This window comes from Oenanthe melanoleuca, chromosome 12, assembly GCF_029582105.1.
Source record: "Oenanthe melanoleuca isolate GR-GAL-2019-014 chromosome 12, OMel1.0, whole genome shotgun sequence".
NCBI classification, from domain to species: Eukaryota; Metazoa; Chordata; class Aves; order Passeriformes; family Muscicapidae; genus Oenanthe; species Oenanthe melanoleuca.
In genome coordinates, this window is record NC_079346.1 from 8,732,576 (window position 1) to 8,757,519 (window position 24,944).

The 24,944-nt window shown below is 58.0% G+C and overlaps 3 protein-coding genes across 7 annotated transcripts in view; all 3 read right to left on the minus strand.

Annotated features, from left to right (window-relative positions):
* Positions 1-32: 32 nt before the first annotated feature.
* On the minus strand, positions 33-11,820 carry BRPF1 (bromodomain and PHD finger containing 1). 3 transcript variants are annotated; one of them, XM_056501707.1, is made up of 13 exons: positions 10,987-11,820; positions 9,162-10,121; positions 6,776-6,932; positions 5,575-5,706; positions 5,135-5,263; positions 3,880-4,192; positions 3,073-3,384; positions 2,019-2,306; positions 1,782-1,929; positions 1,113-1,249; positions 909-1,027; positions 648-802; positions 33-561 (listed from the first exon to the last, which is right to left on the minus strand). In XM_056501707.1, exons 1-13 carry the CDS (start codon positions 11,580-11,582, stop codon positions 378-380), a joined length of 3,630 nt encoding a protein of 1,209 aa, XP_056357682.1. In that variant the 5' UTR covers positions 11,583-11,820; the 3' UTR covers positions 33-377. The 3 variants fall into 3 exon arrangements, with proteins under 3 accessions (XP_056357682.1, XP_056357683.1, XP_056357681.1); XM_056501708.1 differs by having other exon boundaries at positions 1,128-1,249; positions 3,073-3,387; XM_056501706.1 differs by having other exon boundaries at positions 3,073-3,387.
* Positions 11,821-12,293: 473 nt separating this feature from the next.
* On the minus strand, positions 12,294-19,405 carry CPNE9 (copine family member 9). 2 transcript variants are annotated; one of them, XM_056501715.1, is made up of 20 exons: positions 19,005-19,405; positions 17,486-17,526; positions 17,355-17,401; positions 17,070-17,173; positions 16,859-16,898; positions 16,159-16,235; positions 15,884-15,947; positions 15,667-15,770; positions 15,482-15,586; positions 15,073-15,114; positions 14,906-14,981; positions 14,782-14,835; positions 14,607-14,668; positions 14,281-14,327; positions 14,020-14,201; positions 13,698-13,825; positions 13,480-13,582; positions 13,346-13,403; positions 13,129-13,202; positions 12,294-13,012 (listed from the first exon to the last, which is right to left on the minus strand). In XM_056501715.1, the coding sequence occupies exons 1-20, from the start codon at positions 19,079-19,081 to the stop codon at positions 12,860-12,862; spliced, it is 1,638 nt and encodes a 545-aa protein (XP_056357690.1). In that variant the 5' UTR covers positions 19,082-19,405; the 3' UTR covers positions 12,294-12,859. The 2 variants fall into 2 exon arrangements, with proteins under 2 accessions (XP_056357690.1, XP_056357691.1); XM_056501716.1 differs by lacking the exons at positions 16,859-16,898; positions 17,355-17,401; positions 17,486-17,526; positions 19,005-19,405 and adding an exon at positions 16,690-16,858 and having other exon boundaries at positions 17,070-17,155.
* An 80-nt stretch (positions 19,406-19,485) lies between these two features.
* MTMR14 (myotubularin related protein 14) overlaps positions 19,486-24,944 on the minus strand; it is a 31,316-nt gene continuing 25,857 nt past the window's right edge. Inside the window, exons 18-19 of one of the 2 annotated variants that reach the window (XM_056501712.1) lie at positions 23,031-23,186; positions 19,486-19,852 (exon numbers count right to left, since the gene is read on the minus strand). In XM_056501712.1, the coding sequence (XP_056357687.1) occupies positions 19,672-19,852; positions 23,031-23,186 (337 nt within the window). In that variant the 3' untranslated portion in view covers positions 19,486-19,671. The remainder of the gene's footprint in view (positions 19,853-23,030; positions 23,187-24,944) is intronic. The other variant, XM_056501714.1, reaches the window with a different exon arrangement.

The following is a 24,944-nucleotide window of genomic DNA, read 5'->3' on the forward strand; positions in this document are numbered from 1 at the left end:
CGCAGCGGCCGCGGCTCCGCAGCGGAGGTTTATTTTCTAAGAATCAATAGATTTTTTTTTCTTCCTTCAAAATAAATACAAACAACGTCCGAGCGCGGGGCCGGCCAGGGGCTGGGCCCAGGGGTGGGGGGCAGCACGGGGTGCGGGGCGCGAGGGGCCGCCCGCGGGCATGGCGGCGGCCAGAACTGATCCCGGGGAGCGGCGGGCTGGGGGGAGCGGGCACCGGGAATGGGAGAGTGGGGGGGGGACACGGGGGACCGGCCCCACCCCTCCCGGTTCCCCCGGCCCCCCGTGAGTGCAGGCCAGCTGCACGGGGCGGGGGTCACCGAGCCCCGTTTGCCCTGAGATTCGGCGGGGGAGCGGCCGGCGGCACCGGCTCAGTCGCTCTCGCTGGAGTCGCTGCTCTGCTCGCCCTGCACCTTGTTGCGGTGCTGCATGGCGCGGTGGTAGGCAATCTGCACTGACTTGCGGATGTTGGACTTGCGGCCCTCCAGCATCTTCTCTTTGTCCAGGTCCTGGTTCACCCCCAGAGGCACCAGCTTTGTCCGGGGCAACCACTGCCTGCAGAGAGCAGGGGGCCACCTCGTTTGAGGGTTACAATCGTCTCTGGGGACCCCCCCCCAAAGCCCTCGGCGCCCTGGCCTTACCAAGTGCGCTTGTTGTCAAAGAAGAGGACAAGGTAGAGGTGCTCGCGTGCTTCCTGAGTCATCTGCTCCCCCAGCTTCAGCACCTCCAAAGGAGGCACGGGGATGGGGACACCATGGTGAAACATGCCTTCCCGCGGCATCTTGGGGTCAATGATCTGCAAAAAGAGCAGGGGAGCTCTGAGAGGAGAACAGGGACCCCAAGAGCCAGTCTGCAGGGAGGGGACATGAATTTGAGAGGCCCCGAGGACAGGCAGTACTCACCAATGCCGGGTAGGAGGGGTAACCCCGGCACTTAGCCCACACCAGGTCCAGGGCATCCAGGGAAGAATCCTCATCCTCAGACAGCCACCCTGCGCCACGCCCCATGCCCTTACGCACCACTGTAAGGGACGAGAGGGGAGTCAGTTGTGTTCCCCCAGGTGATGGTGCCAGCCAGGCACACGGCTGCTCAGCCACAGTACTTACTGCCGTGCCCCACACCTCGTCCCGTGCCCACGGAGTAGGACTCGTTCTCTGTCCCTGATGTGTCCTCACTGCTGTCCTCTGGGAAGTTCACTCGGGAAAAGGAGGGTTTCCCTCTGCCCTGCTTGGAGGGCGTTGTGCTGTGGAGACAAGGAGCAGAGCCATCAGCAGGAGTCTTGTTAAGCTTCCAGAAACTGTTTTCCAGAGGCTCAGGCTGGTAGGTCACTAGGGCTTGTGATCTCCAGCTGCCAGCCTTGGGAAGGACTTGGCAGAGGTACCAGCAGAAAGGTGGGATGGGGTTTCTGCCAGGGTGCAAGCCAGACTCTCCCCCAGTTCTGCCTGGGAGGACCAGAAGATGTGCCCTGACCCAAATTAGAGGCACAGGCAGGAACCTGCTGGTCCTGGCTGCTGGAAGGGCCAGTGACAGAGCAGCCAGTAGGGAATTCCCTAGTTCATGCTTCCTACTAGCCCGTTGCTGTGCACTCACACCTTTAGGTTTTACATAAAAAAACACACAAACCCCACAGACTTCTAGGGATTAGCAGCTGAGCTGCAGGATGAATGAGATGGGGACCACCAAATGTGGTGCTGATGCAGAAACTCAAGGCTGAGAGCTGCCCACTGGCACCCTGGGCAGTATGGCTGTCAGCAGAGCTGGGCCAGGGGCAATACCTGGTGCGGTCTGAGGCAGCACTGCTGCTGCTGCTGCTGCTGGACTCCGAATCAGAGCTGCTCCGGGGAAGATTGCAGTCATTGCGGTACACCAGGAAGCTCTTCTTCACGGGCTGGCTCCCGCTGCTGAAACCGTTGGCTGGCAGGTCTGAAAAACACCCCAACAAAGAGCATTACCACTGCACCAGAGCCTGCCATGTGCTGCCAGCAGGGCCACAGCTGCCCAGCTGCACCCACCCATGGTAGCGTCTTCCGTGGACTTGTCACTGTCGCTGTCCGAGCTGGAGCTGGGGCGCGGGCTTCGCCCCCGCTTCCTCTGCCGCTGGGAGGACCCCATTATTGGCAGCTGGGGGGGCCCAATGGGGCTGCTCCCATGCCCAGGAGTGATCTGGCTGTCTCGATTCTTTGGGGGGCGTCCGGGACGTTTTGGAGGGCCTGCAGTTTTAGGGTTCTTCTTGGAGAAGAGCACAGAGGTCCTCCTGCCAACTTCATGTGCTGGGGTAGAAGAAGAATTGGGACCCAGACCTGGAAGAGGGAGAAAGTGTCAGATGCAGCCCTGATGGCAGGGACTGCATGGCAATGGTGTCAAGAAACAGCTTAGTTTCTGGGGAACATTATCTCAGAAGATCCTCCCTCACTGCAGGAAGAACCTGCTTTTCCCAGTGATTACGGGACAGGACTGGGATGCAGAGTTGGCAAACCCCCAGTGACACATAGTAGCTCTGCCTGGAGCTTTTGCTGTGCTCCACACAGAGCCCAGCCCAGCATCTCCATCCAGGGAGCTGGCAGCTGACCTGTTTTCCTCAACTGACCAGATGAATTCACCAGGTGAGTAAGAGCTAACTGCAGCTGTGAATGCCAGTGACCTGTCAACCCTTCCCGGGGCAAACACGCACCAGGCTGTAGCTGTTCTAGACACAGGACGTGGCCTCCTCCATCCAATCCCCCCTGCTTAGCTGGCACAGCTCACTAAACTATCAGTGAAGCATGCTGGGAGGGAGCCTGGGGAGGCACAGACATCATACTCAGCACCCACTCCTAAGGGAAAGGAGGCACCCACTCCTACAGGAAAGGAGGAGTCCCCGCAGGGACATGCTAGATAAGGGACTGTCCCACAAGAGGCCATCTGCCTCATTTCCATGGAGGAGTGGAGAGTGAGGTGTGTGTGGGGAGCTGCCCACACAGTTCTCTGCCTCAGGAGGCACCTGCCAGGGCAGCCTCTCCCCAGGCAGCTCGCATGGAGGCAGCTCTCCATGGCTCCCCAGACCGGCAGTTCTGGAGGGAGCATTACCTTTGCCAGTCTCCTGGCTGCTGCTCTCCTCTGCAGCACTGTCTGTCTGCAGGTCCTTCTCGCAGGGGTTGTGGGACTGCAGGACTCCCCTGGCAGAGGAGCCGTGCCGCTCCAGCCCGTCCCGGCCCAGGTCCCGTGGGTGTGCGAGCTTCCGCCGTAGGACTGTGATCTCCTTCTTGATCATCTTGGCCCGGCGGGACCGTCCTATGCTCTGCTTACCAGCGTTGACCTCGTCCAGCCGCTCCAGCAGGATCTTCAGCTGCTCCTCCAAAGGCAGGTGCTTCTGATTCTCTGAGAGCAACAGCCGCACATCTTCTGGGGAAACAAAAAGGAACAGATGGATGAAAGAAATCAGGAACTCATTGGAGCTTCTCTATCTGAACAAGCATGAGGCAATCCAGGTTCCCTGCAGGAGAGAAGGGGCTGACATGGCACCAAACACCTGTGAACCCTTTAGGGAAGTTACCCTCAAAGACAAACAGAAGGAGCCCTGTGGAAAGTGAGCCAGTTGGGACTACTGGGGAAAGCAGGCTGATCAGCAATACAAAGAATACCAGGGTTCACATTGGAACAAGGATGCAACATGAAAGAAAGGACACACAGACAAACCACTACCTAGAACCAACCTAACAGGGTTGATACCTGGCTAGCAAAACCACCAGCTGTCCAGGGAGTGGGGGGACAGAGGAGCCCAGCATTTAACTTAACCTCCCAGAGGAGGCAGCTCAGACTCTTGGGTACCTTGACTCTGCCCAGGCTTTACCTCAGAGTAGCCCTCATACCCCAGAACAGGGAACAAGTACCCACCATCCTCAATGTCTTGGATCTGAGCCTCTTCCACGGTTACACAGTGGGGGAAGTGCATGCCTGTCTCAAAGTCAATGCCCATCTTCTCTGCCTGCCGGCGAGCCTGCCGGAGCACTGCACCTCCCTGCTCCCGCAGACGGATGGCTGCCCGGTAGAAGATCGTGTCTTTGGCATTGTATTTCAAACAGTTGTTAATAATCAGGTTGAAATCCTCCTCAAAGTCGTCAAAATTCAGATAGCGATAGGCTTCTAGGTTTTGTTTCATTGTCTGAAAATCCATTGGCTTCTTGATGTGATCCAGGTAGTCTGGGACCTACATGAGCAAAGAGCCAGAGTTAAGAGCCCATGAACCAGTTAGCAGTACCTGCTCCAAGAAAACAGTTGTTAGAGGAATCAGATATCACTCCCTGTGCTCTGCCCAAATGCACATCGGGGAATGCCGTCTGCTTTTGCAGCTTGAGGAACAGCAACGCCTCCAGACTAGGAAGCCCATGTGCTGTGCTCAACCTGTTAGAGCGGATATGCACTCCAAAGCATTTTTATGGCTCCAGCACGCAAGCCAGCATCCTGTCCTCAACTCCTGCCTGTAGGCATGTATGCCACATGTTATTCCCTGGAGAGGGAGCTAGAAGTGCAGCCCCAGGGGTGACGGTGAGTGCAGAAAGGTAAAACAGAGCCTTCCGGGTGGCAGCACTGGCTGCAGGTGAGATGCAGCTAAGATGCCTCCATGCTGACCTGCTGCCAGAACCTTGCAGAGACGATGTGGACTTTCACCATGTTCCCAGGCAGGGACTCACTGACAGCCTCAGGAATTATCTCCCCTGCCTGCAGCAGTGATAGTCTAAGGGTCAAACCCATCTCTGTGCTGTGCTCAGTCATGTAGCAGAGGCCTTCACAAGAGAACAGGTAAGAGCATGCCAACTGCTAAGGGCTGGCACTTTGCCTTTCCCAGTGGGAATCCCCAAGTACTCACAGACCCTGGGGTGTCACCAGTAAAACACGCAGAGGAAGAGCCAAGTGCTGTGCCCCAGCTGTCACCAGCTCAGCTGTTCTGCATTTGGCTCACCCAGGAGGGGCATTGCTGCACACCCCCCTCGGGTGAGTGAGTGGTGCTGGGATGCATGAGCCAGCACCAGGCTGCTCAAGGACATTGTGGACCAGAGCAGACCCTGGGCAGCTCTTGCATGAGCAAGGGACAAGTTTGAGTGAAGTAGAAATCTGGGGAGGGGGTTCTTACTTCGTAGAGTTCTGTTACCTCAGACAGAGGGACCGGCTCACTGAAGATGTTGCCTGTGTCTTTCTCCTGCAGCTGCTCAAGCGTCTTGCGGAGAAGGATGAGGAAGGGGGTCAGCTGCATTTCCAGTGCCACCTGCTGCACTTTGATCTGAAACAAAGGAACAGAGCAGGGCTGAGCCCCTGGCACCAGCCAGGCAGTGGGGACTGTCCCCAGGGAGCGGCAGTGCAGCCCTGCAGGACAGCAACCCCTCTCCTCTCCTTGCTGAGGGAAGGGACTGCGGAGTGTAACACCGGCTCCAGCACCTGTGCGTCCCACCTGTGCCTTGCAGAGCAGCCACCTTTGCTCGGAGCCATGGGAGCAGGGTGCAGCACAGCCGAGGGACCCGGCACACCTACAGCACTCTAAGGAGCCCCTGCTGTGCCCACCCCAGCGGCTCCCCAAGGAGGGGCAATCGTTACCGTCTCTCTCTTGAGCTTCTCCCGCTTGCGTATCAGCTCCACCAGCAAGCGCGCACGCTCGAGGTCATGGCGCAGGCGCTGCCATGACTTCAGCTGTTCCTTCAGGGCCCAGTTCTTATCCTCAGTGTCTCTCTGTGGGAATATCAGAGACCATGAGCTGATAGAAGATGTGATCCCATCTCCACCTTCCTGACTGTGTGCTGGGGCTCTTTCCTGGCAAAGGGAACCAGCATGCATGACCCGCTGGTGCAGCAAAGGTCACAGCTCCTTTCTTGTAACCTAGGCAGGTGATTCAGTCTCACCTCTAGTGAGAGCTAAATACCTGCCCCTTGGTCACCAAGCCCTTGGGATATCAGGATGTGCACATCCTGAACTTCTGGAAATATTCTTCCTAACATGACTGATTGACTGCCTGCAGCTGCCCAAGAGGTCTGTGCTGCTGCTCACAGCTCTGACAAAGTGCAACAGGTCAAAAAGGAAATACAGCTTTGTTTGCTTTCATTTCTGGAGCACCAAAAAATTTTAAACTTTTATTCTGCCATAGCCAAAACTGAGCAGAAGCAGTCTCGATTCTTCTCCAGCATAAATAATAAGAGCAGACAAAGGCAGGAGAAACCCCTGCCCAGTCACAGTCATCAAAGGGCTCAGAAAGATTTACAGCTCAGATGGGGAGCCAGAAGAAAAATCTTCCTCTCTGGCAGCAAACTTCACATCTGTGAAGCGCTGACTGTGGCCTGGGGAAGCAGCACCCGGAGGGAGCACTCCTGGAGCAGTATCAGAAACTGGAAACGAGGCTTGGTTTGTTCCAGACTGTTTCTGGAGATCCCTGGCCCTCTCTCTCAACACTGCCTCATACTAGAGCCATTTCTGACAGGTCTGCCATTGCCACTGGCTAGATGCAGGCACAAGAAAGGAACTACCTTTAGCCTGCCAGCCTGAGAGGGCAGGATTCCCTTCTTGTGGCAGGCTGCCAGTGGCGTCGCTGCCTGGCAATTCTCTGAACACTGAGAGCAGAGGAGAAGTGAAGCAGCAAAAGCAGCTGGGGCTGTCCTTTCCTCATCTGAAAGCTCGTACTTCTGACCCCCATTCTGCACCTGCAGGCATCGCATGCAGCAAAGGCTCTGAGCCCATAGCTCCACAGGCGCAGGAAGCACGCACACAGCCAGGGTTCCCTGCAGCCCCCCCAACAAGCAGCCCTTACCTGGTCACAGTTTCTCTGTGACTGCAAGTGTGTCTGAAGGCGGCGGAGCAGGGGGACACCATTGCGGGACTGTCTCTTCAGGGTCCAGTAGCTATGCAGCCTCTGCATGAACTGGCTCTTCCTCTGGATGGTTAAACGGTTTGTAATCTTACTGAGCCTGAGGAAAGGAGAAGAAGCACAGAGTCCATCAATGAGACAGGCCTGGCTGCTGCAGGAGAAGCCCTGGCTAGGGACATGTAGCAGAAAGGCCACCCAAGAGCAGCTGAGAAGCTCTTCAGGCAGAGAACATCCTTTTCTGTGGCAGGACTTTCTGTAACACCAAAACACACAGGGTAGGCACAACAGAGGACACCAGGAAATGTGCAGCCTTGCCTCTCCTGTTCCCTCCTACTTCCTGTCAACTTTTGGGGAAAGCCTGGGGCAGCTTGGGGTGCAAGACAGCCACACTGGGGGCCTGACCTTTAACAGCTCCCGCAGTCCCTGAGACCATGACTGCTACAGTGCTACTACCCCAAAACCATTATTTACCTAGCTGAGGGCCACTTGCTGTGACAGGAGGGTCTGGCCAAATGTTAGAGGAACTCAAACCCTGGCAAAATATGAAGAGGGAGCAGGAGGTGTGAGTACAACAGAGGTCCCATCCAAGGCTACCTGAAACAGCCCAAAACACTACAAAAGGGATTGCTTACTTCCTACAAGAGCAACTAGGAGGGGCTGGGGCAGCCTCGTTCAGCAGAGTTGGACAGAGATGCCCTGCTAGTAGAGAGACAGAGATGAACCCTCAGCACCTCCCCACCTCCCAGGGACAGCTCTTCCCAGGGGCTGACCCAACCTGCATCAGCCTCAGCTGAAGAAACTGGGGACAGCAGCCTCATATGCCATCACTGGCCAAGCACAGCTCCCACGGGAAGCCATGTGGCATTCTGGCAACAGCCACTGAAGAATAATTAATCCCAACAGGAAGGCCTGGGGAGAGGTTAACAGCTTCTAGCTCAGTGTGGGTTTTGCTGTGAGCACAATAGCAGCAAGACCCTATAAACTGCCTGCCAACATGTCCATACATAAGAGGCTCTTGCTATGGAGAGCAAGAATGAGCAAAAACATTGGTTTGGGACACGAAGAGACCCTGGCAAAAAGCCAGCAGCCTTATGGCAGACCTGCCTCCTCCAGAATGCTGCCCAGAGAGCATAGCCCACGGCTTCCATGTGCTCCTTTCCAACTGCACAGGAGACAAGACATGGGGGTCTGAGGGCCTTGACAGTGTCCTACGGTCACAGCCTCAGCACAGCTCCTGCCACAGGAAGGAGGGGAGCTCAGCAGCTCAGGATTGGTGCTCACCACCACAAAAGTAAATGCTTCCATGCCCAACCTGCACTTCAACTGGGTGTCACCCGCTGCAGGGTGACAGTGAGATCCAAAAACATCCTAAGATGCCCTTATGTGCTTTCACATGCTGCTGAGGACATCCAGAGTTATGAACTACACTGACAAATTCTGGCAAGGCTCTTAGATGCTCTTCTTTTGGGATTTGCATGCCAGCCCAACAATCTAACAAGAGCAAGGCACAAGGCAGTTGCAACTATAACTACAGGGTGTTTGCACCTTCCCATGGAACCACAGATTTGGAATGTGACAGAAACATAAACCCCCAGGAGGCCTCATGCTGGGGAATCAGCATTAGGACCTCAGTGTTTCTTGGCAGGCAGGAGCCCTGGTGCTCTCCAGCCACCCCTCCTCAAAGACACCTTTTAGCACCCGTGGCTGCCATGCCCTGCTCCAACAGGCAGCGCCAAGAAGGAGCAGTTGCTGTTCTGCCTGGCAGAGAGCACTGAGGACGCTCAGCAAGGAGTACGTGACTGCTGGGATGGATGAGCTCTGCTCAGACATCCCGACCCCAGACTCTCTGCTCCAGAGCCAAAATAACCTCAAGATTAGCCCATTTCCCAGGCCTGAATCACTCTCACACTTCTGTCTCTTGCCTGACACAGCCTCAGGAGAAAACCGACCTCGGCAGAAAGGAGAGCAGTTCCCTCCTCCCCGCCTCATTTACTCCAGTGCCTGAGGTCAGCACAACAGGAAAGGAGTGCTGGGAACCTCCAGCTGCTTCCTGACGCATCCGGCCAAGTTCATTCCCTACTGTTAAACTAACAGCAACTATTTCCTGCCCTGCCGAGGGCCCAGACACCTTTATGGGGCAGTGCATGGCCCTGCCTCTCTGCAGGACTCCGGAGGAAACCACCACAGCCCCTCTGCAGCAACTAAGTGAGAAGCACCTGTGCACAAAGCTAACAAGAGGAATAGGATAATGCCCACATGGAAAGCAGCACACAAAGCATGGAGGAAAGGAGAAATTTCTGCCCAGTCCAGGGAGGGCAGCAGGTTGTACCTGTGGGGGGGAATGCAGGGCACGGAAACCACAGGCGCTGCCGCTCGTTTCTCTGCCAGGATCTTCCGCGCCTTTTTCATCTTGATCCTGGACTTGGCCTTCGCTTTTTTGACTTTCTCAGAACTCCAGCCCTTCCCCTCCTCCTCTTCCTCCTCATCCTCCTCCTCCCCCTCGCTGTGGGAGAGGGCGGGCAGCCTGCGCACGGACCCTGGCGGTGTGTGGATGTCGCAGTAGGCAGTTTTGCGCACACTGAAGGAGGTACCGTTGGCACCCGTCTCCCGGACGGGCTCCATCTTCATGTACAGCCCGGCCTGCTGGGCGCAGGTGACATGGAAGGCAGTGTAGCAATTGGCCTTGTGACACTGGATGCAAGCCCCAGAGCCACGCTGCTTGCAAATGTAACAGGTCAGCTTCCAGCGTGCAGGCGGGATGTGCTCGATGCTGTCGATGGGCTCCAGGAAGACGGTGTTGGCAAAGCACACCTCTGGGATCCAGAGGGCACAGACCACGTGTGCCCAGCGCCCATCGTCCGTCTGCTTGAAGGCCCCCCCCTTGTTTGGGCAGAGGGCGCAGTCCACAGCACGCGAGGGTGACTGCAGGCACCGTCTGCAGAGCCACTGTCCCTCGGGGATGTAGGGCACCCCATAGCACTCCTGGTGCACAGCCAGGTTGCACATGTCGCAGAAGAGGATGACATTGCTGTTCTGACACTCCCCATCGTTGCAGATGCAGCAGACAGCATCCTCATCCACCAAGGCGTTTGGGTCCCCCTTGTTGTGGCTCTCAAAGTAGGATTCCTTCTCTAGCCGGTCCATCAGGTACTCAAAGATCTCCTGGGGAATAGGACTCACGCCTTCATTCTTCCGCCTCTCGTTCATGATGTCCAGCCAGATGTAATCCTCCTCATCCATGTCATACTCCACCTCCTCATCCAGCTCCTCTGCTGACTTCTCAATGTACCTGGAAGGACAGCATGGGAAAGTAAGGGCATGTTTGATATGGCTGGAGCTGCTGAGTCCCAACTCCAGGATTTGTTTGTGACTGAGGGAATGTTCAAATGCTCCAGCTGAGCCATAAATCAAAATAAAAAAACAGGGACAAGGAAAGAATGTGCAAAAGTGGGAAATGCTGCTGCACTCTGACTAGCACAGCGGCACAACAGCAGCTTGAAGACAAAACAACTGGTCTAAGAAGGTCAGGCCTTGGAGACTCATCAGTGCATGGGCCACCCAGCAAGTGCCAGTGCTCTGGAGGCAACGGCCTCACAACCAAGACACGATAATCATGCACAGAGGTGCTATGTTTCATTAATTCTGGTTAGGGGGCTCTGTTAACTCCTGCCTGAGGCATTAACTGGGGTCACTGTATCAACCAAATCTCACACAGAGTACTGCAGGATAACAATTAAGAATTATGACCACAAACAGACAGATCCTACAGGTACACCTTGGTGCTGAAGGGCTCTGAAAATATCCCAGCATACCTCCAAAGAGCAGAGTGGAAGGCAAAAGGACCTATTTGAGTTTTGTTTTGATTTTACCTGCTGTTCAAGCAAGGAAAGAGCGCAGCAAACTGCTGGTAGTGACCTAAGCAGCAACTGAGAGCTCTGTAGGTGCACAGACCCTTCAGAACTGTGATGCGACACCAGGCAGAGCCCCAGGAGCCTGAAGCCATGGAACAGCCAGTTCTGTGAGTCCTGGAAGAGGCAGACAGAGGCCATTTCCAGGAGCCACGGGCAAGCCACTTGAACACAGTGGGACCAATTCCATCTCCAAACCCAGGGCATGAATCTAGGAGTCTCCTTGCACCCAGCCACGGACAATACCTGTAGTACGAGGTGGGACGAGGGGGGGCGTCAGGGGTGTCCTGTTCCAGCTCTCTGTACACCACCTCGGGCAGCTTGGGGGTAGCACTGGCCGAAGCGTTGTGGTGATGGTGGTTGGAGTCCTTGCGTTTCTCCTTGTTCTTGTGCTTCCCAGATTTGGGCGGGACGCTCTGCGTCTCCGCGCTCTCCTTATTGCTCCCATTCTCGGGCACCTCCTCGGGAATATCCTCGTCCTCGGACACCACGTCGAGATTATCGAAGATGCTGATGCGGTGGACGCGGCCATGCAGGTCCACCTCCACCATGCGCTGGGCCTGGGCGTAGGTCATCACCTCTCGGCCGGGCGACTGGGAGGTCTCGGAGGGGCTGGGCGACTGTTTGTTGGCGGCGCGGGCCTGGCGCCCCTTCTTCTTGTGCTTGCGCAGGGGGGTGTGCTGGGGCAGGGGCGGGTTGTCGTGGTCATAGTGGTACAGGTGGTACTCGATCCCGCTGTAGCTCTTGTAGATCTTGCGGCAGGTGCCCACCGGGCACTCGTAGGGCGGCTTGGTGGCCCGCAGGTTGTGGCAGAAAGTCTTCACGTCGAAATCTACGCCCATGGCGGGGCCGCGGGGGGCCGAGGCCGGGCCGGGCCGGGCCGGGCCCCCCGCCCCGCCGCCCCCTCCCCGGGCCCCGGCCGCCCTGCCCTGGCTCCCCGCTGCCCGCTCCCTGCCTGCGGCGGCGCTCCCCGGCGCGGGGCCGCGCTCAGCGGGCGGGCGGCTCCATGGGCGGCGGCGGCGGCGGCGGCGGGCCCGGGCCGGCCCCAACAATGGAGCTGCGGCGGCGCCTGGCGCGGGGCGGCCGCTGGGTAAAGCGCCGCGCCGCCCTTAGCAACCGCACTTTCGCCACGGCACAGCCGGGCAGCAGCACTGGGCGGCGGCGGCGGCGGCAGCGAGCACGGAGGGGACGGGGAAGGCGGCGGCGGCGGCGGCGGCGGCGGCGACGGGGCGGGGAGGCCACGTGGGAGCGGCGGGGCCGGGCCGGGTCGCTCCGCGATGGCAGTGGCGAATCTGCCGTCTCGAATCACAGACCCCGCTGCCGCCGCCCGGCCCCGCCCCAACCCGGCCCCCCTCGCCCCCTTCCCCCCTTCGGTCCTCCCGGTCCTTCCGCACCCGTCAGTTCCCCAGGTCACCCCAATTTCCAAGGTCCTACCGGTTCCCCCGGCCCGGCTACACCCCCCCGGTACCTTCAGCCCCTTGGCCTCCCCCGCCCCACCGGTGCTTCCGTCCCCCTTGGTCTTCTCGTTGCCCCTGGCCCAGGACGGCAGCAGACCCGGTTGAGCAGTTTATTTACAGTCGGTAACGCAGCAGAGACCCGCCTGCCCCCCGCCCCGGCAGCCCCCGGCCGTGGGGCAGGGCGTGAGGCAGGCCGGCCAGCCCGGGCTAGCAGAGCCGGAGGAGGGGCCACAGGCAGGAGCGGGGTGCAGGCAGGAATGGGGCGCAGGCGGGAGCAGGGCGAGGCCGCTGCCCCGAGGAGCAGCGGGGCTGACACCCCCATCAGGCACTCGGGGTCAGCCTTCCCCGCGGCATACGCCAGGCTGCTCTCCCGGGACACACACGCACACACTGTGTCCCCCCGGCGCTGGCCCTGCCCGCACTGCCACGGCCCAGGGACATCCCGCCTTGCTGCTGGACATCGGGCAGGAGGAACGGGCAGCTGAGGATGTTCAGCCCTGTGGTCTCACTGCCAGAAGCGGGTCCCAGCCCTGTTTTGACCAACCATAGCAGCTGATTATCTTCCTAATGGAGCCACATCTCCATGGTTAAGCACTGGCCACCAGCAGAAAAAAGGTGACATATCCTCGTCCCACAAGCCAGTTCCACGACTCATGGAAGAGCTACTTGGGATCTGCCCGGCGAGGCTTGATGTCGCGGGTCTTCATGTAGGACAGCAGCTGCTCAGGGATCTCAGCCAGCACGTCCTTGGCCAGGCGGGCCATGCTCAGCACCTGGTTGCCTGAGTCATCCACGTAGTCCCGAAACGGCACAAACTTTGAGGGCAAGAAGTTTGCAGTCAGGTTGGAAACAACTCTATTGCTGTGGGGTTCAGCAAGGGGGACTGAGCATCTCTCACCCATGGAGGGTCTGGATTCAATGCCAGAGTTACCTGTACAATGTCCCTCTCGGCATACCGTCCCCGGGAAGACAACCGTACCTCATCGCCATCCAGCTCCTCCATGGCTGGGGATGACAGCTGGTGTCACCAAGCCTCGGTGGGTGAACACCGGGGATGGAAACACCAGCCGTTTGGATGCCTTTGGCATCCCAGAGGAAGGGACGATGTTTCCATCCCTCTTCCTTTGTGTCCCAAAGTCCCAACTCACCCTCAAACTCAGCTGGACCTACTCCCACAATGATGATGGACATGGGCAGGGAGGAAGCCTGTGGAGCAGACGCAGGGTGTCAGCCAGGATAGTGCCCATGTGAGGTGAACTCAGAGCAACAAGGATGCACTCACGGTGACAATGGCTTCCTTGGTCTGCAGCATGTCAGAGATGACACCGTCAGTGATGATGAGGAGGACGTGGTATTGTGAGCCATCGGTCACCTGGGCGGCTGTCCTATGGGGAAAAGGGATGGGGTCCCTCAAGCACCCCACTCGTGTGGGGCAGTCGACCCTGCTGTGGGACAGATGGCATTTGGAGATGGCAAAGGGGACAGTGCCCCACTGCTCACCCAGCCACCTGGTTGATGACAGGAGCAAAGTTGGTAGGACCATAGAGCTGGACGGTGCGCAGGCTTTGGAGGTAGGACTCCAGCACGCCTTCAATGCCGACACAGCTGGGGTTCTCCATGTTGTTGTTCTGGAGGACAGAGATGGGCATTTGGAGGGGGAGCATAGTTCCTGGTGTCCCTCAGGCTGTGGGATGCTGGTGCAGAATGTGGCCAGGGTGCTTCCCCTCCCCACCAGGCTGCTGTGGGCACCCCAAGACCAGCTCTGTCCCACAGCCAGGAGGTCTGGGTTCACTCTCAGCCCTGTCCCACAGGGAGGGCGCACCAGAGGAAACTGGTGGGAGATCTTGCCGTCAGGTGGGACTTTGGCACCAAAGCCATAGGCAGGGAAGAGCTTGTCACTGTCGTAGTCCTGGATGATTTCTCCTACTGCCTTCAGTGCCAGGGCATAGGCGCTCAGCTGGTAGGGGCTCGCGTAGTGCAGTGAGGTGGGCTGTGATGGCAACCCTGCAGCACAGAGCCCATCACACCCACCCCATGGCCACCCCCACAGTGATGGGGACCCTCAGACACCAGGTGCACTCACCATTGGAGGCCGTGAAGTCAATGGCAACAGTGAAATTCAGCTGCGTCCTTTAGGGGGAGAGCGAGGGAGGCTGCCAGCCCCACGGCACAGGAATACCATCTTCCAGCCCCATAGTGCTGGTGTTTCCCTGCCCAGACCCATTGCCTGGGCCCCCCTTCCCCAGCCAGCACCCCACAGTCCCATGCCACTGTTCTGTATCTACTTCCCAGCCCCACTGCCCCCATGTCACCCCCTCACTGCACCTTCATGTCACCACTGTCCTTGCCCTGAGACCCTCAGCCATGGGGGATCTCAAGGAGCCAGGGGGCTCCTGGCCCCCCACTCACCCGCCCCGTATGTAGTCAACAAAGGTGAACTCAGACTCAACAGAGAAGGAGAGCAGTGTCACCTGTGGGCACAGGAAATCAGATCTGGAGCCTCCCCAAACTGGCACACACAGCAGGTGGAACAGCACCAGCCCCTGAAAGGCAGGAGGCCCAGGAACTCCCCAGCCCCACTCACGGTGCCAGAATTCACATATTTCTTCTTCTTGCATTTCTTTCTGGGATTTAGCACCTGCAGGCACAGGGGTAGGTGAGTCCCAGCATGGAGTGCACCCTGCCCTCACCCTGACCCACCATCTTACCTCATACACTGTGAACTGACTCTGTGCTCGAGAGAGCTCCCGGTAGCTGGTGGCAAATTCCCCAATGAAGTCGTGGCTGAAGGAGGAACACAGGGTCAGTACAGCCAGGCACTGGGTGAGAAGTGCCCTGGGACGCTTCAGCAGCACCCTGATGCCCCTTCCCTCACCTCCCATCCCGGTCCCAGTCGTACACATCTATCTTCACTGTCCTGAAAATGAAGGCACATAGTGAGCCACCAGCCAGGCTGGCACAGCCCCTTCAGCCCCTGATTTGGGGACACCCAGCCCCACAGCCCCAAACTTCAGTGAGCACCCTGCCCACCAGCTTCCAGCAGAGCCGTCCTGCCTGCCCAGCCTGCGGCTCTGCCAGGAAGGAGCGGGAAATTTGGGTCATGGTGGGGGCCCTGGAAAGGAGGGGGATGCATTTATGTAATTTGGGTTGCAAAAGAGAAAAAACCCAATTGGGACCCAATTATGAGCTGCCTGCTGCTGAGGGGCCAAGCCCACGAAGAATTGCCCATACCCTGCTCTGGCCCCGTGGCTGCCCCATCCCTGTCCCCGTCCCCATTCCTGTACCGGTCGTAGTCGCCGTTGCAGAGGGCGCGCACGGGGATGGTGAAGGGCTGCCACACCGGGTTGAGTGTGTTCTTCACCACCTCTGTCTTATGGCAGATAGTAAAGCTGGGGGGACAGGACAGGGTTGGCCCATGCTGTCTGGTGATGCTGGCACCCTCTCTGCCCCACTGGGTCCCTGTGCTCACGTGCCATCCTCATTGCTACGATAGAAGACGAGGAAAGGATCGGATTTTCCAAAGAAGTCCTTCTTATCCAGCTTGTTGGCACACAGCTGCATTGTGACAATGTCCTAGGAACAGGGACTGTCACTGCTAGCCACCTCCTCACCCCTGGCACCAGCAGCTTCTGTACTGAGGGACCGTGCAGCCCTCTCCACACTGCAGCTGGTACATGGGTACTCACGCGGCAGTTGCTCAGCTCCTCAGCCAGCAGCAGGATAGTCCCACACCGCTTCCCTGGGACACCCCTGAAACCAGAGGCACACAGTCAGCTTGGGGACAAGGAGGACGGTTCAGAGGCAAGAGGTGAAGTTAGGGTTGGGGTTTCTGTCCACATCTGGTGGTGCTTGGCAGTGTGACCAGAATCTCCAGCACAGGACGTGCAGGGAGGAGTCCAGTGGGTAAGGTGGTGGAGACTCAGTGTGGTAGCCTCCCACCTCACCACAGGGTGTGACTCACGTTAGGGGTCTTTCCAGGCGTCCCCGCTGGGACCCAATCACCTCTCCCAGTGCCACAAATGTCTGCCCCAGGAAGTCCTGTGCCCCAAACAAAGCACTGTGAGACCCTGGAGGGCGGTTGCCCCAGTCCCCCACCACCCACACCCATCACTTTCTTTCCCAGTGTACCCATGGGACCTGCCACCACCTTGACTCTGAGCCATCCTAAATTTCCTGAACTTACACTGTGACCCAAGAGCTACCTCGGAGCTCAGGACCCATTGTGCATCCCCAGGACTACCCCAGGTGCCTTACACTCATTCTGTGCCCTAGGGCCAGCCCGTATCCCTAGACCCATCCTGTGTCCCCCCCATCCAAACCACCCTACATGCCCTGACCTGTCCTGGACCCCTTGGGCCACCCTATACCCATCCTACCCCTCAACAGCCAAACCTATGGAGTGTCCTCCTGGCCCTCTCTTGCCCCACCAGGTACTCCCATGAGGGCTGGATTCCCAGGGGAGAGGAGGGGCTGGTGTGTGGCAAGCACCTACCTTCTGCGAGTCCCCATGGGGCACGGAGAGATGGAGAGCAGGTTAGAGCCCTCTGAGGGGCACTTGTCCCCCCCCGACAGCACCCACACAGGGCACAGCCTCGGGGTGTCCCAGCATAGCGTCACACCGGGGCATCACTACGCGTCCCCCCGGCACACGCTGTGCTCACCTGCTTTAAAGCAGAGCAGCTCTTGGAGTCCACATTGTAGCTGGTGTGGGAGAGCAGAGCCCTGAGCTGGTGCCTGCAGGGATGCTCCAGCACACAGCCCTGCTTCCCCACCCATCCAGGCTATTCTTATTTATTATCCTTATTTATTACTGACTCGGTGCTTTGTTTCACCCTCAGTTGAACTAAGCCCTTCCCTGGCCACTCTACTCACACATCGAAGCGGAGGTTTTGCTTCTCCTCGAAGTAGTAGTCGAGGACGAACTTGCGGACAAAGTCGGGGTTCAGGGTGTTGTCAATCACCTCGGTGCGTCCGAACTGCAGGGAGAGGAGTGAGGGTGGCCCCCCCAGAACCCGTCCCCATCGCAGCTGCCTCGGCGCTAATCCCGGTGGGGGATTAGCGCTGCTGGCGTGGCCGAATCATTAGCGTGGACACGGGTGGCCATATGGACCCGTTTAACCCAGCTGGGGATTAGCCAGGAGAGGGGGCCACGCTCACCTCCTTCCACTCGTTGCTCCCCGAGACCTGCACAAAGAGGACCACCACTGCGGAGAGAGGAGCAAAGACAGGCTGCCGTGCCGTGCCGTGTCTGTGCCATGCCATGCCCCCTGCCCTGCTCCACCACCCACCTGGGTCGGACTTGGAGAAGGTGTCCATGTCCAGCAGGTTCCTGGGGGAAGAACCAGGCGTGAGCCACCCTGAGCGCCACCCACCTGGCCCAGCAACGGATCCCTATGTCCATCCCCCTGATCACAGGTCACCACCATGCCAGAAGGCCGTGCTGGCACCCATAGAAAAGAGCGTCGGCACTCCCAAGGAGACAAGCCGGCTCCCTCTGCACGGTTCGGTGGGGCAGCAGGGCGAGCGGCGAGCAGCGTCCCCAGCGCTGATGATGATTGAACATGACAGGGAACCCATTTACAGGATGAAACCTTTCCCGGTGCCGCCGGCGCCGGCTGAGTGCCCGCCGCACCCCGGCAGCAGGAGCTTGGCTAATGGCAGGGTGCAGAAGTGAGAAGAAAGGAGACACTTTGAGCAAGGGCTGAGCAGCCAGTGGGCATCCCTCGACACACCTACCGGCAGAACGATTGATCGTCGTCCTGTGCGCGGTGTGACACCGGAAAGTGCCGGGGGATGCTGCCGGCTCTGCTGGGATACTTCCCGCACCCCCGGGGAGGCAGCACAGGGTGGGCTGGAGCATGGCCGGGGGCTGCGGGGCTAAGCCAGCTCCCCTGGCCCCAGCACGCAGGGGAGAGACCGCACCCTGGTCCGGGCTGGGTCCTGAGGCTGCGAAGCAAAGGCTGCCCCTGCCCTGGGCTGTCTCCAGGTGTGACCCCCGGTCCCTGCCTGGAGCTGCCCGGTCCCGCGGCCCCACAGTCCCTCTGCCTGCCGTCCGGGAAGCTGGCAGCGGGGACCAGGGCTCAGCCTCGGGGAGAGGGAACGACAACCCCCGGCCCGGCCCAGAGTTTGCATAGCTCGGAGATGTGCTGGAGGTACCCACCCTGGCCGGGGTATCCGTGCCACAGGACCCACGGCGCGGGGGACGCTGGTGCCTGTTCCTGTGAGCGGGACCCCCGGCCGCAAACAGCGGTGCCTCCGACGGGCTATATTTAGCCGCCGGCAGACCGGCTCAACCGCCGCCGCTTGACCGGCGGACCCTGGCCAGAAGCTGGGGCACAGAGCAGCCCCTCTCCCGCAGTCTCCATCCAGCTGCCACGTTCCTGGTACCGCTGCCTTGCACCGAGCTCACCGAGCCGGGCAGCCGCTCGCAGCCAGCGCCGTCACCCCGCGCCCCGCCGGCATCACCCACCTCCCACAAGCATCGCCCCGTGAGGGACCGTCCCGCGCCCCAGCCCCGGGTGAGAGCATCGGTCGCTTCATGCAACTGAGCCCGGTAACAGCATCCCATGGGACCCCAGGAAGGGGACGGGATGGGGAGCAGCAGGGCGGAAGAACGCTGGGCATACGCCCTGGCACCGAGAGCTACCCGGGGAGAGAGGAGAACGCGCAGCTCACAAACGCCTCGAGTCAGGGGCTGAGCGGAGAGCAGCGGGACGCAGCGAGCAGCCCCGCAGCGTATCCCGTGTCCCACCGGTGTGCACGGACGAGCCGCCGCCCTCCCGTTCCCTCGCCTGGCTCCCGGCTCACCGGCACGACACGGTGATCTCCACCTTGGTGCCCGGCACGCTGCCGGCCGCCGGCTCCAGCGCTCCCGGAGCCGCCATCCCCGCCCGGGCGCCGCCGATGCTCCGCGCCGCCTCCTCCCGCGCCGCCGAGGAGGCGCGCCCGGGGGCGGGCACGGCACGGGCACGGCTCGGCACAGGCACGGCTCAGCACATCTCCAGCACGACGGCCCTTCCCTGCCGGGAGCAGGGGCACCAACCCGGGCAGGGGGTTCGGCTCCTGAGGCTCGGCACCGCTGGAACGTCCCGCCCGCGATTCCCTAAAGGGGGCTCAGCTCCCATCCCGCCCCGCCGGGGGCTTCCTCCCGGGTTCGGCTCGGTGCTATTTCGGTGCCGACGCTCGCGAAGAGTGGGCCGGGCTATTTATAGCGAGTGGCGCCCCCGGCAGCGCGGCTCCCCCGCGCCGCCCCCGCTGCCCCCACCCGCAGCCCAGAGAGGAGGCAGGAGAGGGCACAGCTCGGGTCATTTACTGCAGAGATTCGCCGAAGACTCCGCACCCCCCAGCCCCAGGCAGGGGGGCTGGCGGCGGGCGCTGGGTGCAGCAGGTGCCCGCACCAAGAAGAGGGTCCCAGGACTCTGCTGGGGGACGTGCCAGCCCCAGTTTTCCAGGCAGTGGTCTGGGAACGCCGTGTTCAGAGGGTGCTGCTGCTGCCTCTCAGTCCCACACCCCGCACGAACTGCTCAAGGAGGCCACCGATGGCCCCTGAGGGGCTGGGGGGCACGGCCTTTAGGCCGATGGTCCGGCTGTAGCTTGCTAGAAAGGCAGAACGCACTTCCTCCAGACGGGACTCACGGTCACTCGCTGACACCAGTCTAGGAGAGAGAAGGGGAGGTCAGTGACTGCAGCCATCCCTCTCCACATCCCAGCTCTCACTAACACAGGGCTGTGGTGCTCAACGGGCTGCAGTGGCTAAGGCTGTGCAAGCCCCAAAAGGCTCTGCCCACAGAGCTGATGGCAGCTGGTGCCACTGCCTCCTCATCCAACCCAACCCACGGAGCCACTTGCCTCATTCTCCTGCCCCCCCGGGGTTTCCTCCTTCACACACTCCACTGTCCCATTTCTCCCACCACCATAGTGCTCATAAGGCTGCAGTTCATAAACAAAGTGGTGGTTTGGCCAAGTGGGTGCTGACATCAGTCCCTGTGCCAGTTCCCTCTCTTCCTCATATAGATGAAGCCTGTCTACATGTGCTGTGCCCGGACAGTCGCTTCAAACCTATTTGCAACCATCCCTCACTTCCACCAGCCCCAGCCTTGTGTGCTTGTGCCAGCACAGATAGCTCTGTGGAAAGGGGGATGAGAGGGAGCAGACAAGGTGACAAAAGCCCCAAGGAACACTCCAGCCACAGGAAGAGGAGAGCTGAGCAGTGCTTTACTTCTGCTCCCCAGCACGGCTGCTCTCTGCAAACAGGAGCAGAGTAGGGCATGACTTCCCATGGGACCTGCTCTCCTCGTCTGCTGCTCCACACACCTGGTTAGGGGCAGGGGGGAAAGCAGCAGAAGGAAGGTGAGACTTCAGCTGAGGGAGCAGTTGAAAGCAAGACTGGGGCACAGAGGCAGCTGTTCCAAGCTCTCCAGCCTAAAATGATCCTTGCTGTAGTGCCTCTGTGACATGCCAGTGGTTCCCAGAGAGATTAAGACATTCCTCAAAGGTCACTCCAAGGGCACAGTGCGAACCTTCCCCATAAAAAATTCTCTTTAATCTTCCAGCGCCTGGGCTGGCTATAAATTGGCACAGCTCATCTGAATGGAAGTGTTAACCACCCACAGCCAACAGCTTCGGTCCGGAAACAGCAGCAAGAGGATATGGTGGGAGGCCTATAAACAGCAAGCGACGCCAAGGCAGCCAACCAGGCCGCTGTTTACTGTGTCTGATAATAAAGAGAAGCCAGAGGGCAAAAAAAGGCAACAACATATCTAAACACATTAGCGATGCTTTTTGGCAACCTAATTAGGACGTGGAACTCACAAACCTGCTAGCATTTAAAATAAACTCTGTGAAGGCAGGACTTACTTGCACCCGAGCACAGCGATCTCAGATGTCACGCGCAGAGGTAAGCAAGGGGCGTGCAGCAGTTAGGTCCCATGTCCTGTGGCTCTCACACCTCTTTACAGGGCAGATTTTGTATTTGGGTTTTTCGGTTTGTTTCAGGGAGTGAGACACTCCAAGGCACAGGGTCAAGAGCCAGCGACTGCTCCACACCAAGCCCTGCAGACTGGCTGCATCATTTCACCCTGCACTGTTCACCGCGGAGGCAGGTCGTGCTTCCTTGCCAAATCCACGGCACTCTGCCCCGCTACACTTCCTACAGCCTGCCCGCTCGCCTGCAGCTTGGGGTGCGGGATGAGAGGAGGCTGTCAAAGCCCCAGCTCGAAGTAAGCCCTGACAAGCCCCACACAAGCACAAGAAGTAGGCTGTGAAAAGCATACCTTCATCGAGCTGCTGCCAGTGAAGATGCAAAGTGGGAACTTAAATGGAATTAAAAGGAAAAAAAAAACATACTGTGTTGGGCTGCAAAAACAGGGAAAAAACCACAATGGAGTCCTGAGCAAACAGGGCTGATGCAGAGCAGAGAGAGGGTGGAGGCTCTGGGTTAAGCTCAATACAACACCGCTGGGAACTCTTCATCCTTTCAATGCAGTTCCTGGCCCCAGCACTTTTAGCTGAGTAGTCCCCAGCCCCCAAGCAACCCACAGCTTTAGTGAATAGCTGAGCAGGGAAGAGCACTCACAGGAGAAACACCACCACTGTTCTCCTTCTTCTGAATCCACTGCCCCAAGCAGTCACTCTCCAAACTGCATAAGCCTAAGGCCTATCAACTTTGATTCATGTTTCTCTACTGAATTTCCTATTCTGACATTGGATTCATCTCCAGGGGCAGCAACAACTTGCTGGTGATCAGAAGTGACCAAGCTCAGCCAGGCTCAGGACCCAGTAAAGCAGTCATTATTCAGATGCCCATCCTTCAATCCCTTCTCTCTTGCTCATCTCCAAACTACTGCAGGAGCAGCTCAGTGTCCTCAGGAAAGGAGAAGAACAAATCCTGGCCAGGCCATGTCCGTCATCAATGTTTTGATCTGTCAATTCCTGGATCTTGTAGCTTCACCGAAACTTGAAGGCAGCTGCTCTTATCTGCTCAGCAGCACAGCACACAGCCACATGAGACGCAGAACCAGGGCAGGCAGCCTGTCTCACAGGAGACACGGGTTTTCATGCTGCTTGCCCTCTGCCTCCAAAGCACGTACTCAGATCTCAGTAAGGGACTGAGCATCTGGCAGCACAGCTCTAGCATTGCTTGCTAGCAGCAGCCCCTGATCTGGCATTTCAGTTTCTTGATGGAAAGTTTGCAGCCTGAAGGCACAAACCAAGGTTCTCCTCTAACAGCAATTAAAAGCGTATCTCCAGTCTTTCAAGCTTCCAGAGGTGGATTTCTATTTGGGGAGGAACATTTGCCTCCCAGCCATTTCACATGGCAGGATGTGGCAGGACACGGGGTCTCTGTGGCTCTGCACTGGCCAGGCACAGCACCTGCAAATTATGCTGCACAAGGCCAGACAAAATTTGGGTTACAGAAGGAAAGTCCTTCTCTTACTCCAGCAAGGATCTGACCCCAGTGGGGAGATGTAGGTGAGCAAAATCGAAAAGCAAGAAATCTGGGTTACCAGTCCTGTCCTGACAAACATGAATCGTCAACTGCACTCAATTATGCCCAAATTCAGCATCTTTGAGGAAGAAAGAAAAACCTCTTCTGCTTACAGAAAGCAAAGAGCTCCCCCATCATTAGGCAGAGAAAGTGCTGTTTTCTTCCTGTTCAGCATAAGCAAAGAGTGCTCATGGACTGAGTTTGTGGATAGAAAACATCGAGGCAGAGAAGATGGAACAGTTTGTTATGGGCTCCCAGGCTTCTCCAAAAGTACCAGAATGATAAAGGTGCAGTGCTCACAGGCAGCCAAGAGACCCAAGGAGAGATCCTGCATTTGAGACACTTACAGGCAAGTGCTAGAGAACTCATCCGGGAAGCTGCAAGGGAGAGAGGCGTCTGCGTTCAGGATTGCCTGCTCCCGAATACTGCCACACCCTGTCACCATCTGCCAGCTGCCAAAGTCCGTGGAAACGGAAGATCCGGGCAGAGAATGGTCCGCTGATCTGGGGCAGAGAGAGAGGGAGACGGCGCCATCAGTCAGATCATCCAGCCACACGCTTTTCGCTGGTGCTACTGCCAGGGACCTGCCGGGCGGACAGCCAGCAGCGCCTGTGCCAGCACTGCTGACACTCAGGGAGCAGGGTGCAACATGCAGCTTGGGCTGAGCCTCAGACCAAGCCTTTCCTTTGAAAGTGAAGGGAGAGCCAAGCTGGCTGGGGCCAACAAAGCAGCAGGAGCACACCAGGAGCTGGACAGGAGAGAGCCAGCATGAAGCAGATGGCCATGCAGAACTGAGAAACCCATTAGTGAGATGGAACAGCACATCCTGCCCTGAACCCTTCACAGATGTGAAAGCTGTGCTGTACAAGGGACATTCCCCTGTTGCTTGTTGTAGCTGTTAGCACATCTCAGGGCAGCAGGGCAAGTCAATGTTGTGATTTGGTTAGTGCTGGGAAAGACTTACAGATCATTGTCCTGGCAGCAGTTAGAAAGCAGAACATTCCTGAGCATTACCACCAGATCAGAACAGAGCCAAATGCCGCAGGCGTACCCAGGACACCTACCCCCAGCACCTGAACATCTCTTCATTTCTGTGTTAAAGAAAGGGCTCTGCCAGGAACCAGGTGACAAAACATCTTTAGGACAGGCTAAATAGCCAAGGAAAGATAATTGATGCAATCTCTCACCAGGAAACAAAGAAGCATGAAACACGGTAAGTGAATCTGAGGAGATCCTCCGAAATCTCAGAGAAGAGGCACAATCACTCGAGACAAACCCAGAGCTCTTGGCTTCCAAGGGAGCAAGCAATTATTAAGCCTTGCTGCACAGCAGAGTGTACATAGCTGGAAGCACAGCCTGTGGCAGAGCTGCTCAATTACAGACTACCAAGATCTTCTGGATAATTTATCTGAGTTCTGCTGGGCAGAGAGCAGTGCTCCAGCTCCAGCTCTGCTGGGCCAGGTACTTGCACGCTGTCTTCACAGCTAAGAATAGAAGTGGCGCACTGCAGCTGCTCCCCAAGGGACCAGGAGAGCAGCCAGAAAGACAGGCTCTCCCACAGCAAGAAGGACCTGAGCTAGACTGGAAGGCAAGGGTGGGAAGAGATGCACAGCAGGAAATCTATTTGCAATCTCAATCTAATTCCAGGCCTGCCATTTAATTAGTCTGATCAATACAGCCAAGTCTGAGCAGTGTGAAATGTGGTCCTGAGCTGGCTGTGTAAACACAGAAAGGAAGTCACACAATACCCTGCAGATCTGCTTCCCATCATGGCTGCAGTTTGGGGTTAATATCCCTGCCTGGCAGCTCAGACTCTGAAAGGACATGACAGCAGAAATCAGGAAGAGCAGAGCTTCACCTGTCTCACACAGATCTTGTTCTTTGCCTGCTCAATGAACTGAGAAGTGAGAGTCAGAGTATCAGGGGACCCCTGTCTTGCAAAATGGTGCTTTTCCTGGGGAACATAATGCCCAAGTAAGAATGAGGGCACCTCACTGAAAGCAAAAGTGAAGCATACACTGTTGGAAAGACCTTCAGGAGATGAGACAGGGATAACCTTCCCTGGAAAGCAAAGAATTTGTAAGGGAAGGGGAACAGCTGTTCAGTGACATCTCCATGTGCCTTTGGAAGATAAAGTGGAGGAAGTCAGTGTGAAGGGGAACAAGCAGAGTGTTTGGGCCCACAGCACAATGTCATGATGGAAACATGTGGGAACAGTGCAGGATGCCAGGGAGAAGCATGGAGGAATGCTGCTTCAGTGC

Bases quoted from the DNA above. Each gene is read 5' to 3' on its own strand.
- BRPF1 (XM_056501706.1), bottom strand. From the start codon at position 11,582: ATGGGCGTAGATTTCGACGTGAAGACTTTCTGCCACAACCTGCGGGCC. The intron at 5,707-6,775 runs GTAAGGGCTGCT...ATATTCCCACAG, and splicing joins CACAGAGAAACTGTGACCAG to AGAGACACTGAGGATAAGAA. The intron at 2,307-3,072 runs GTAATGCTCCCT...TCCCTCTTCCAG, and splicing joins CAGCCAGGAGACTGGCAAAG to GTCTGGGTCCCAATTCTTCT.
- CPNE9 (XM_056501715.1), bottom strand. From the start codon at position 19,081: ATGGCGGCTCCGGGAGCGCTGGAGCCGGCGGCCGGCAGCGTGCCGGGC. The intron at 17,402-17,485 runs GTGGGTGGTGGA...CTCTCTCCGCAG, and splicing joins CTTCTCCAAGTCCGACCCAG to TGGTGGTCCTCTTTGTGCAG. The intron at 15,771-15,883 runs GTGAGTACCCAT...CCCTGTTCCTAG, and splicing joins AGGAGCTGAGCAACTGCCGC to GACATTGTCACAATGCAGCT.